Source organism: Ambystoma mexicanum, chromosome 5p (genome assembly GCF_040938575.1).
Source record: "Ambystoma mexicanum isolate Mex_15411 chromosome 5p, UKY_AmexF1_1, whole genome shotgun sequence".
Taxonomy (NCBI): Eukaryota; Metazoa; Chordata; class Amphibia; order Caudata; family Ambystomatidae; genus Ambystoma; species Ambystoma mexicanum.
This window is the reverse complement of record NC_090930.1, coordinates 470,457,309-470,470,767: the sequence shown is the minus strand read 5'-3', so window position 1 is coordinate 470,470,767 and position 13,459 is coordinate 470,457,309. Positions and strand designations below refer to the sequence as shown.

General features: G+C 43.9%; 1 protein-coding gene across 2 annotated transcripts in view; it reads right to left on the bottom strand.

The window, feature by feature from the left end:
- IL13RA2 (interleukin 13 receptor subunit alpha 2) overlaps nt 1–13,459 on the bottom strand; it is a 434,703-nt gene that overhangs the window by 55,748 nt on the left and 365,496 nt on the right. For both annotated transcript variants that reach the window (XM_069612879.1, XM_069612880.1), the window contains exon 9: nt 2,450–2,549. In XM_069612879.1, the coding sequence (XP_069468980.1) occupies nt 2,450–2,549 (100 nt within the window). The remainder of the gene's footprint in view (nt 1–2,449; nt 2,550–13,459) is intronic.

Here is a 13,459-nt window from a genome sequence, read left to right as displayed (position 1 = left end):
ACAAAAGCCTATAAAGGATTGGGGGACAGTGGACTCATTGTGAAAGAAGAATGGGGGATACCATGTCTCACCTAAGCATGGCTCATCCCCACTCCCAAAGTCTCCTCCCCACAGGTGATCCTCCCTCACATATCCACCCCCAGGTTCAGGATCCGATAGTGCAGCATTTCCCAGGCCACCTTGGAGGAGGATATATTGGGGAAAGAAGTGAGGATGCCCTCAGATTCCTCACGCCATCCAGGGGACTCTTGCCTCAGGCCCTTTCTCACTCTGATCTTGTGGTAACAGATTGATCCTCTTGCACTGAAGCCTTTTGTGCACCCTGTTGAGCTCCTGGTCCTCCATCATCTTCTGGACCTGAAGTGGGTGCCTCAACCGCATGATGGAAACTGAGTGACATTGCTGTTGTTTCTCTGAGGGGCCTTCTCCTTCAAAGCACATCATAAAGTAGAGCTCAGTAGCCATCTTCCACAAGGTGCTACCCCTACATCCCATGTTGCTGTCTTTTGTGCTCAAAAGAGCATCACTGCATTACACCGATGGTCAGTATTGTTATATTGTGTTGTTGTGGCTGTTCTTATTTCCTGAGAATGAATGACTTAATCTGGGTTGCTAGAATCATTCTCCTTTCTCCAGGGAACTCATTTGAAATCGTTGGATCAGGAATGGGAAACACAACATGTAAATAACCTGACGTCTCAACTCAACACTGCACCCTCGATCTGTTGACCAGTTTTTTAGGACTAGGCAGCCTTCTCTACATCTTTGAGGTCTTTAGGGCTCAAATCAACTGCTAATGACCACCTCTGGTACTTGGGGAATCTGTGTGCAGATCTTCCCAGGCACCATCATCACTACTTTGTTTGCTTGCAACCTTTTGGTCCATCTCTACAACCTTCCTTCTCTACAACTCTGTGATTGAACCTGGGTCTGGAACTGTTTACTCTCCTTACCAACTTGAAGAATGAGTCTTCTGCAGCTTCCCTGCAACTATAGTGAAAACTTAATTTATATATTTCTCAATGCTTTACTTCAACTAAAGAGTACAGTTGCGGTATACACTGAGCAAACCTTCTTTTATTGTGTGCCTATGGTTTAATAGCTGTTCTTTGCACCCACCCCTAACCCCTCCCCCTGTTACCGGTGAAGTCTGGCTGCTCTATAACATTATTGTTGTGAGTGTCAAGAGTAATTTGTTAGAAACTCTATCACTAATGGTTGTTCCTTTCTCAGCCCCTCCCCCATGAACCCAAGGACACTTGAACAATCCATCCTAACTGCCTCCTTTTTGCCAAAGGCCAAGCAAGGTGCTCTAATGATGTAGTACAATGTCTGTTAGCCTGCACAGTTTCCAACCATAAAGATGACCATTTATCAGACTTAAGTTAAAGGTGTGAAAGAAGAAGTCATGAATATGTCACCATATCTAGTGTAGACTATTTTATACGATCATTGAAAACCCATTTATATCCATGGTTGACAAATGTTCTGTGATATTTACCCTGTATTTCCTAGGGGTTGTGATGATATCACCTTTTTCTGGGGTGGCAGAGTCAACCCACTGAAGAGTCACATCAAGTATATACAGTGATGTACATTTGATACATTTCAATGTGTATGTTTATATGCTCATTTTGAAAACCCAGTTCTTTGGTGGGTTGACAGTACCATCACTAACTGTAACTAATATGATATGTGTAAATAACACTAATGATCAATGCATATTGATTTGCATATACTTGGCACACCACAATGTATTCTGCTCGTGTGTGTGAGCACTTGTAATTTTGGTCCAGGGGTTCCCTAACTAGGATGTTTGCACAATGATATGGGCTACTGTGCTTCTATTGGTCACTGGTGTCTCTAGTGTACTGTATCCTTCTTTATGCAATATTACACACACATCGACTAAGCCACTCACGAATAGTAATAGAACATCCGCTCCTCAGTACACACGCAAAATAATCAGAACACCACATCACCCGCATCTCTCCAACCACCTTGCATGGCATAGTTCCCAACCTACTGCCCCTAACACAAGGGCACATGAGGCTATTTCAAGGTACGTATATCTCAAGTGCCCTGGACAACTCACCTAGAAGCATAATTGCGCACAGAGCTCTGAATGTATCAACGCAGCAGGAAATCAATGTTGCATTGTTCCCTCTGACCCTACTAACAAAATCAGACCAGCTTTTCTTGCACAGCCCATTGCTCCAAGAGGACATGCAAAGGGCAGTGGCCCATGATACATAACACCAAATAACATAACTCAATAAATATATACATAGTATCTGTGTCTGTGTTCCTTAGTGCAAAACCTAGCAAATAAATACATTGGGTGGGCATCCAGTACCTGCACACACACACAGACACACACACACACTCACGCCAACAGAACTAGAAAGGCAAACAAGCAGACAAATAGTTAAAGATGTAAACCACATACCTTTTTTTGCAAATCCATAAAACTATATTGATGAAGCAAAACAGTGGAAAAATTGCTCCCAGGCCAATAAATAATATTACATCTTCCTCAGGTGTTGCTTCTGAATCAACGAAAGGAAAATAAACAAGGGCATGTTTTATGTTTCAATCAACAGGGTATTTCATTTTCAATAAAACAAATCTTTAATTACATGGATCTTGTTTGATACAACACTAATTTATGTGACTATGGAAAATGGTTCCTCCACCCACAATTTCAAAACACAAATGATCTCTAATGAAATATTTGTTGAAAACATGAGACAGGGATCTCTCTGCATTCTTATGTTGAGATCACAAAGACAACCGTAGACTTAAGCGATATGTCATTACTTAATGCTTTTGATGCTGTTGGATATGAAGACAGAGACTGGGTCACCCCTAGGTAGCTCTTCTCAAAGGGTTCTGTGGATGAGCCTGGTTATTTCAGGTGCTGGACAAGAGCTGTGCTGCATAAACTCGGAGAAATACCTTCTGTCCTGGTATGCCTCTTGTTGGGGTCTGGACAGAACATTGAATACTTCAGTAGCTAAAGCGTCCGATTTCATGTCTGCCACCTGGCAGAACCAATGCCCTTGATTGTTCGAATTAAACAGGTGGGCTCAATTGTAACTGTAAGTAGGACTTTTGTGTTCAGAAAAGAAAATCAATGTCGGGTTATATATGGTTCGAAAGAGTACATTATAGACTATACTTCTGTCAGGGTTCACAGTTCGAGGTGTGCTGATGTTCTTGTTAATGATTCTGTGGCAGGTACAGTCCGCTTCACCATTTAACCCGATTGGCAAACGGCTCAAGGATCGCGAATACTGTATTTATAAAGGGTGTGAACAAGAGGGTGCCCATGAACTCTGTTAAATGGAGTTGTGCACATAGTTCTCATTGTGTTCATCGTATTTATAGGGGGAATCTACAAAGTTGACCTTCTGTGTGGCAGAAACAAACATGCAGATATGGGCTCCTACATAACATTGGGGTCAAACAATGAGCCAGTCCAATGGGCCAGCCATTACCCTGAACTAGTAGATGTTTCACCCAGAGTCAGTACACGGATCTCCTGGTTATACTCACCGGGTCCCCACAGTAAGGCAGGGGGCAGTAACAGAGACACATAAATCCCCATCAACCCTAATGACCACCTGGGAAAAGAGGTCCACCATAACCCTTAAGGTGCGCTTTAACAATGGTATGGACGAACATTACAGTAGAGGTACCGTGCTTCCGTATCTGGACAAATTCCCCTCATGCACAGAAAGGCATCACTTTCTAAAAATTTTGCCTAAATCTCCTCCATACAAGAGAAGTTTTAGGGAGGAGAACTAAAAAGGGGGAGCAACAAAGCCTGTTGTGTCGCTGCTGTGGACAGGAGGTCGAAACCCTACAGCACTTGGTGATGAAAAGGGCTTCACTATCGGGTTCCAGAGAAAAATGGTTGGGAACACATTTCCAAAATCTAATCACTATATCTATGCAGGAGAGGTGGTCAATCATAAGATGGGGAGGAAAAGTATCCATGACTTTGGCTTTGTTGAACTTTGTGAGAGAGATCTTTACAAAATTGGACACTTAGTTACGTGGTCCTTTTTTTCTTGTATTGCTTTTCCTTCCTATATAGTTGTTGTAATGTTTTTTGTTATTCGATTTCTATGATGCATTTAAAGTTTCTTTGGAAACTAATTGATGCCCTGTTTGCCCCCACAGACCCCCTTCGCCGTGGAGTGGGCAGGAGCCCCCCACCACCGTCCTGGACATCGATACAGACGACTCGACTGGGCCGAAAGCATCGGATCACACGGCAGCGGTGATCCATTCATAGGATCCAAAGCAGATCACTGTTGCCCCTGCATCTAGCCAATCTGCCCCCCCCAGGGCACCCCACCTCATCAAAGGAGCCCCCGCAGCCTCTACATCCCCCAGGTCCGCTCGCGCCGACTTTTTGAAAAACAAAATGTCGGGCGCGACGCGGCCTGAAAGCGAGGCTGAGCGTCCCACGTTGCTGAGCAACCCTGCGTAGGCTGCTCTTAAGCCTAAACATCCGCCGGCAGGCGGAAGCCGGCGGCCACCTCAAGGCCACCATAAGGCTGCTTGCCCTGTTTGCCCCTGTTCGCCACGGAAGCATACTGTTGGACCCCGATTACCATCATAAAGGTTGCGCTGTACAATTGCCTCATATGGGGAACTCTTCTTCTTTTTCAATTGCATGCTCTGTACGTGGATGATCAACAGTATACTGGACCGCAAACCACGTGAGTACAATCACTGGCTGCTCATCTGCTATGCTATGCTAGTTGCAGTAGTGCCTTTCCTGATACCCTGACAGATCTCGAATCTAGCTGACACCATATCTGACACCTGTGTTCACTCAGCTTCTTTGTAAGATCCATGGTGTCCTTGCATGAGCTGCCTACTTGCCCAAGCGCCCTCGTTTGAAACTGACTTCACAATCTCGCTAGCACGCCACCACTCGTGGGCACGCGAACTGCATTTCTGTTATCGTGATACTTCCTGTGTTGTGCCCTATGGTCGCCAATAGACCACATTTAACCTATATTGTGCCCTATGGTCGCCATTAGACCACATTTAACCTATGCTGAACCCTGTGTTGGGCCTATGGTCGCCATTAGACCACATTTAACCTATATTGTGCCCTGTGTTGTGCCTTATGGTCGCCAATAGACCACATTTAACCTATATTGTGCCCTGTGTTGTGCCCTATGGTCGCCATTAGACAGCTCTCTCCTAGAACTGGAAGGATGCCACACCTAGCATTAGCCCTCTGCATCATGGCTACATTCACACAATCGGTCCTCAGCAGTCACATCCACATTACTCAGTCACCAATACCTACTTCAAACTTAAGCCAACTCACTACTAACGATATGCAACTTAAGCCCCCCACATTCTGCAAGGCCCAAGAAACAATACTATATGCCTCCCTTCCTTGTACCACTCCTAATAGAAACAACAGACTCCGCGCAAGACTAACCAAATTACATGAACCATTGAGAAGAACCCTTCCGGCCTCCAACCTCAAAACCAATTACAAACCTAGCTCACGAATGCCTAGCCATCCCAAACGGCCTACTCAAACATTTACCTCGAATGAGAACACCCTCCAGCTTAATAACCTCCATCCCAAAGCTTGCACTACCACTGACAAACCCATCCGAGTCAACAAAACTCCCGAGGACCCCCCTCTCAAGGGAGCGCTCCTTAATGCTAGATCATTAGTCGCTCACGCTACGGATATTGCCGACTTAATCACAGAAGGGAACCTGGATTTTCTCGCAATCACGGAAACGTGGCTCCATACTGCAGCAGGACCTACCCTCATGTTAGCTGTCCCAGACGACTACACCATTCTCAGACAAGACCGTGATAATACACGAGGAGGCGGCATCGCTATCATCTCTAAAACGGCTCTTGGTCTCAGACTAGCCCCCACCCAATCTCTACAAACATGCGAATCCCTCACCGCCAAAATGCAGATTAATGAGTCACAATCCATTAACATACACCTCATATACAGACCACCTGGCCCTCTTGGTACCTTCGAGGAAGACTTGCATAATATAATCATGAACAACCTGAAACCCTCCACCCAACTACTTATATTAGGCGATTTCAACTTAGGATTCAACGACCAAACAGACAAAAATGCCACAGAAATAGCCAATACGATCAAAGCACTAGGACTTACTCAAAAAGTCTCTACACCCACCCACATAAAAGGGAGAATACTGGACTGGGTAGCCGACCTCAACTGCTCTGCCACTATCACATCCATCCTGCCTTTAGCATGGACAGATCATTCTTTGATCTCCTTTCTCTTATCCACTGTCAGACCCACTCCACTGGTCCGACCACGAGCGCCACCATGCCTAACCAGAAGTAACAAAAGTATTACGGTAGAAAAAATCATCCCCGCCATACTGCCTGCTCTCAATACACTGTCTGATAATCTCGACCCCAGCGGCCTAGTTCAGGAATTCAACAATATTATGCTTACCACTCTGGATAAAATTGCTCCTATCAAACTCAGACCGAGCAAACCCATAGCCCACCTAAACAAATGGTTCACCCCACAACTCAAAGACCTTCGCACCCTAAAGAACAAAAGTGAAACAAACTGGAGACGATGCCCATCTAGCGAGAATAAAGCCAAATTAACTGTACTCTCCTCACTCTACAAAAAGGAAATCTGCCAAGCAAAACGTAACTCATATGACCAACGCATTGCTAGCTCAAACTCAAGCATGAAGGAACTCTTCTGCATACTCAAAGAACTAGAGTCCCCTATTGCTACCCCGGACGTCTGCACCAAGGACAAATCCTGGTGTACTGACATACAACAAGCCTTAGAGCATAAAATCGATACACTTCAGAACAAAATCCAATTAAAAAAGAAGGCTCTAAACTTACAGCACCTGCCTAACATTCTCCAGCCCAATGAGCAACCACCGGCACACAATGCCACATTCCACTTCTCAAAAATGTCCATACTAGAGGTAGAAAAAATCATCCTATCTTTAAAACCCTCAAACTGTAAAGGGGACATCTGCCCTGCACAGCTAATAAAAGACGCTGCTAGAGAACTCTCCCCATTTATAACCAAACTGATAAATGCCTCTTTTGCTACAGGTACTATACCTGCCAACCTCAAGCAGTCCTGGGTGCTACCACTCCTCAAGAAACAGACACTTGATCCCCTCATTCCCACTAACTATCGACCTATTACCACGGTCCCATTTTTACTAAAAATACTGGATAAAGCCGCCTACACTCAAATACAGAAGCATTTAGAACTGCACAAACTCCTGGGCAACAGACAATCCGGCTTCCGTCCAATGCACGGAACTGAGACTGCCTTAATCGACCTTAAGTCCCAGATAGACGAACTGAGAGACAAAGGAAGGACAGTACTCCTGCTCCTACTCGACCTTTCCGCTGCTTTCGACCTGGTCAACCACAAGGTCTTATGTCGGCACCTTGACTCTGCAGCTCACTTCTCCACGGACGCTATCAAGTGGATCGAGTCCTTCCTGAGTGAGAGGACCATGAGAGTCTTCTCCTCCTCAGCATCTGCCGAGCCTACACCCATCTTATGCGGCGTTCCGCAAGGATCCTGCGTCTCGCCCACCCTATATAACATCTTCACTAAGCCATTGTTCGACGATCTGGACCAGCTGGGTGTCACCTACACTAACTATGCAGATGATACTCAGATTCTCCTACCACTTTCTGGGGATTACAGTGCGGACACGGGCCTAGTGAACAAAATTTACCTTATCATCCAAGCATGGATGGCCACACACGGCCTATGCTTGAACGATGATAAGACTGAACTAATAATATTGGGTTCGCAGGCCAATATTAAAAAACTAGGTCAAGATTACTCTTCCTTCAATATTGACGGCAACACCATTAAAGTCTCCAAGGAAGTAAAAACCCTGGGATTCTACTTGGACTCCACACTATCCTTTGACAAACAGGTCAAATCCCTTACCTCGTCTACGGCTTACACATGCAAACTTCTTAGAGCTGGTAAACCATTCCTCTCTGACTATAGCTGTCTGATCCTGGCTAGAGCTCTTATACTCTCTAGAATCGACTATTGCAATGCCCTTTACATTGGGGCTAACAAATCCACCACTAATAAACTCCAAACGCTACAGAATAATGCCTTAAGAGCAGCCCTTGGCATAAATAAGAAAATCCACATCTCTGCCTTGAGACATCAACACAAATGGCTCTCCACATCCAATAAAATACTTCTAAAAACACTCTCTCTGACACACAAAGCTTTGAACAACGCGGCCCCCAGTTACCTCATAGACAAACTTCAGAGAAGAACTTCTCTCAGACCCACTAGAATGGGGAACACTAACTGCCTAAATATCCCCAAATACAAACTGACTACCATCGGGGGCAACAGCTTCACTGTTAAGGCAGCCAGAAGCTGGAACTCACTGCCCCAGGAGTTAAGAGCTGACCAACCATATCCACTCTTCAGGAAAAACTTAATAAAGCATATCACTGCCACCAATCCTTAGTTACCCTTCACCCTTCCCTGAGGACACTATCCTGCAATCAAGAAACAGTATACCTTGCTATACTCTCTCTTTATGTAAATACTGCTGCCCATGCATGTGTACTCATATAAGTTTTATATCCTAGTGCACGCACCTTTGATCCAGCCCTATTGTTCATATTGTATATATCCTGTAATCATACTATACTGCCACAGCCCTATTGTTCATTTTGTATATTTCCCGCATTCATGCAAACTAGCCACAGTCCTATTGTTCATATTGTATATATCCTGTCTGTAACCTGTGTAATCATGTAAGCCTTGCATTTCCTTGTCATTGCGCCCTTTTACTTACGAGTCTGGTGCGCTTAACAAATGAATAAACAAACAAACAAACAAACAAACAAAAAAATAAAAATAAAATAAAAACAATGGTTATGGTGAGCCACTAGCCTGACCCAAACACCAGGGGAAATGCAAACCCCAGTCCCCGCTTAGGGGAGAAAACAAGCCAACAATGCCTTCCCACTTCCACTCATATTGCGGTGATGATAATATTACAATTTCCAAGCCACAAAAGCATACTAGTAATCCCTGGCTTTCTGACGGTTTCCCTGAATTCTAACTTACAAACAGGAGAGGCAGGGGAATTCAGTTCAAAACAAGGCATGCTGGCTAAATTCCAGTGGGGTGAGGATAGGAACACCTGCACTTTCAAGGCACAGTACAATCCAAAATGGCATGCAGCATAATATAACGTCAGGCCATATCATTCTTAGCTGACACAAAACCAGGCGCATATCCCAATCACAGGCCACCTCAGGCTATACTACAGAGGTGAAATTCATGACTCAAAGCAACACCAATGGTGAGCAAAAACCAGACTATAAAAGCCAGTTCACTTGATCTGGGTGTGTTGAATGTTCAAGAAGGGAGCTAGGAAAAAGTATTTGGAGGAGAATGGCAAACAAGAGGTCTTTGAGAGGAGGTGAGCTTGAAGGAGATTGTTTAAGGTTGGAGGGGGAGATTTATTGGAGGATGGGAGATAACCCTCTTGAAGGTGAGCTATTGAAATGGTGAAAGTAGTACAATCTAGAGAGAGATTTATAGAAGGAGGTTAACATCTATGCGCCTTGGTGGTGGAAGGTGAACATAATACTGGAAAGGAGAAGAGAGGAGAGCATCTGACCAGCTAGAGTGGAAGATACCTTTACTAAGCCTGAGAAGGAGGGAGGGGATCAGACAACCCCTACAGCAGAACAGTCTAAGAAGGTTGCAGTGGGTTGTCTGGCCCAGAACAGTTACTAGACAGGCAGAGGAACAGGCCGTGCCAACTCTCCAGTGGTCCAGATGGTTATGACAGGTGCAGTGAGGTAGGGATTATGCAAAGGACCAGGACCCTAAAGCAAAGAGGTGGTAGGCGATGCATAGCCACTCTAGCATTACACACCATCCCTTGGTAGGCAGACCACTGTGACACAAGATTATTCTCTCGCTGAAGCAGCTGAAGAGGACCCTAAGATTACACAAGTTTCAGAGCTTCTTTGCCTCGAGGGAATGGACAATGGACTGAAGAGGTTTCAGGACCTCCAAAACCGACAACCTGGAGGCAAAGGTCAGTGAACCTCCTTGGATAGCAGACTCAAATCAGGGTGAGTATATGAACTGTGTAACTGACAATTCAAAACTTTCTTTTACAATGCACAGCATCTGCTTGATGAGATCCCTTTAACAGATGTAATATCAGTGTATGAGCCAGAACACTTAGGACCTCATTCTGAGATTGGAGGTAGTCATGGTGCTATTTGCACCATGACTGCCTCCAATAACGGGTCTGGCACCGGTATGGTTCAATGGGGACTTACCGGTGTAGTCCAACCTTTGCAGGACCGGTAAGTCCCCGTTGAAAAAGCCATTCCCCATTCCCATTTGAGCCCCCATAGGGCTCAATGGGAAGGCGGAAGGCGCTAATAATGGTACCTCAAATTACGGTACCGTTATTGGCTCTGATTTCCCTTAACGAGTCCCATCCATAACGCCAGGTAAAACCAGGTGTTAAAAGAGGGACCCGCTGAGGGAACTCGTAGTAGGGCGGTAAGGGATTAGCGGCACCGGTCTCCTTACTGGTGCCCGCTATCCCTTACCGCCCCACTCGGAATGAGGCCCTTAGTCTTGATAGTCATTTGATAGGGTTAAGGAATAGCAATATGAGGACAAGATAAACAATTTTACTCTAAACTCTCCATAAATGACACTGGGACTCATTTTATATGGCCATGAATGCTACATTAAGGTGTAAGCCAGGGTGAAAATGTGTTTACGTCTTGCTTTACCTCTCTGGGGCTTTTTAGAAATGTTTTGCAGGGAAAGTGAGAGATGAGAAAGGGAATTTGTTCCACCTTGTCTTTCCCACTGCAACTGCAAAACCTCTGCATGAGATTTCAGGCAGGCATACAATGAATAGATTTGTATGGAATGTAACAGTTTATTGAGAGGCCACCCTCAACAAAGGGAGTTCCTTCCTTCCCCAATAAAGGCGTCACACAACAAACTGTTCAATGGATTCTTTGTTCAGCCCTATATCAGACGCATATCCTGTCCTTTGGATTTCTCCCTCTGTGCCACCAATGAGCCAGGAATCAGGTCGGTGTACAGAAAATATATTTGTATTCATTTGAATTATAGGTAATGGAGTTTGTACTAAAACCACACACCACCTTCTTTGTGGCTCACAATTGAACTTCTTTTTACATAAATAAATCACACAAGTTGCTTTGGAAAACACAAATCACAATACTCTACTTTATACAGATTTCAATTCGAGGAATAATCAACACTGGTCAATGAACAAAATCAATTTACATACGCAGTGCTGTGCAATTTCGATTTTCCTGCGGGCTTAAAAAGTTTAGCAGTTTGGTTTACAATGTTAGATACATGGGTTCTCACTTTTGCAAGCACTTCTCCCCTCAGCCCCAAAAAGCCAAGATTCAATTACATGCAGCACACTTCTATTGGAAGGGCAGGTCTAGGGAGTGGGGACAGTTTAGAAGTTTGTGTTTTAGACCCCTCTTACTTAAAGGTCTTTGCTGTTGAAGTTGGACAGAAAAATGGCGATGACTAGGAATTTTGCATTTTCAGACCCCCCTCCACTTAAAGGCCTGGGTTGGGGAGGTTGGATGGTAAAACAGGGATGATTAGACATTTTGGATTTTCAGACCTCCTCTATGTAAAGGCCTGTGTTGGTGATGTTAGACAGTAAAGTGGGAATGATTCAGGAATTTGGGGTTTCAGACCCCCCTCCACTTAAAAGCCTGTGCTGGGTAGATTGGATGTTAACATGGGGATGATTCGAAATTTTTGATTTTCAGACCCCGACACCACTCCACTTAAAGGCCTGTTTTGGAGAAGTTGGCAGTTTAGGATCTTTTTAGTTTAAGGACGAGGACACTTCTCTTCCTTAAAGAAGTTGGGGTCAACAGGAAAAATAGGATCACGCATTTACCTTACAGTCTATAGTTTTCAGTGTCTATTCGGAATGAGCTCTGTTGATTAAATAGATCTCCCCACTGACCTTTTATTGGACAATCTACTCATTTTTGGAAATCTCTGGACTTGGCACTCAGGGACTGAGCATCTTTGCTTGTAGGGAAAACAGGATGCTAGCCAGAACTTCAGTCAATTGGATCCCACAGCACTTCGCTCTCTCCCTAGCTCCAGTGAATAATTACAGCCTCTGCTTTTCTAGTTCCCCCAGAAATATTTCCAACCAGATGAAACTTTAGCAAATCTCCTTTGGTCATTTTTGGGCAGCTGTCCCTCTTAGTAATCTTTTTTGCAGCTCTTTCTGTTGGTAATTTTGTATCTGCTCTCCTTGTTTGTAATTTTAATCAGCTCTCCCCTCCCTCCTAGTGAATCCACTTTATATACCACTGATGACACAATCAAGATTTCAATGTTGGGCAGTGCCCTACAACAATTCTCGCACCTTGGTTGGTCCTTCACATTTCTCTCCAACTACAATGCCCAGCCCCTGTCGAAGGATAGGTTCAGGAGTTTAAGAACAGAAATATTGCAACTTCCATTTGAAATTCCCCTTTTTTTCTTGTGTCAAACTTCAGCCAGAAAGTAGCTACATGACAAAACTTCATAATTTACTAATAACTGTCATAATATATATATATATATATATATATATATATATATATATATATATATATATATATATATATATATTCCACTTCAACTAATCATGGGGATTTAATAAAACAGCCGGGTTCGTACCATGTTGCACAGGGTGCAAGGCACATTTTCGCTGTTTATACAAAAAGTATAATCATTATGAACATGCAATTTACTCTCCAAATACCTAATTTTAGGCTCCACAAGCTTGCCAATTTTTAAATTCAGGACATTTTCAGAGTGGCCAGAAAATCATTTTAGCTTTCTATTAAAATTCTATAAATTGCCTGTGTATACATTTTATTTCAATAAAAAAGCTTTGAAATTATCTTAGAAATGACACACAAATGGATGCAGTGTGACCTGTTGTTGCTGGGAAAATGCATCAGTTATGATAGACCATTTAAACTATTGGAAAATCTTCATATGTATGCAAATCTGAGCTCTCCTTTCTTCAGGTCAATTTCGATTCTAGGCCAGCATGTGACCAGAGCTTCATCGTCTGTGTTTTTTTAAGGCCATGTTAAAAGCTGTTAGAATCTTTGTTGTTTGAAGTTGGTGGGCTGTAGGTTGTAAATAGTTGGAATGCATTGGCTACACAGAGATCTCCCACTACAGATCCTCCCTACATTCCAGTCACGCACTTGCTAGGCCTTTTGCCCTCAAAGAAATGAGCCTCCAGAGACAACAGGTCTGGCAATGGGGAACATTTGTTTTAAACACCATTAAGTGCAGGCCACACTTTATTGCATTTGTAAA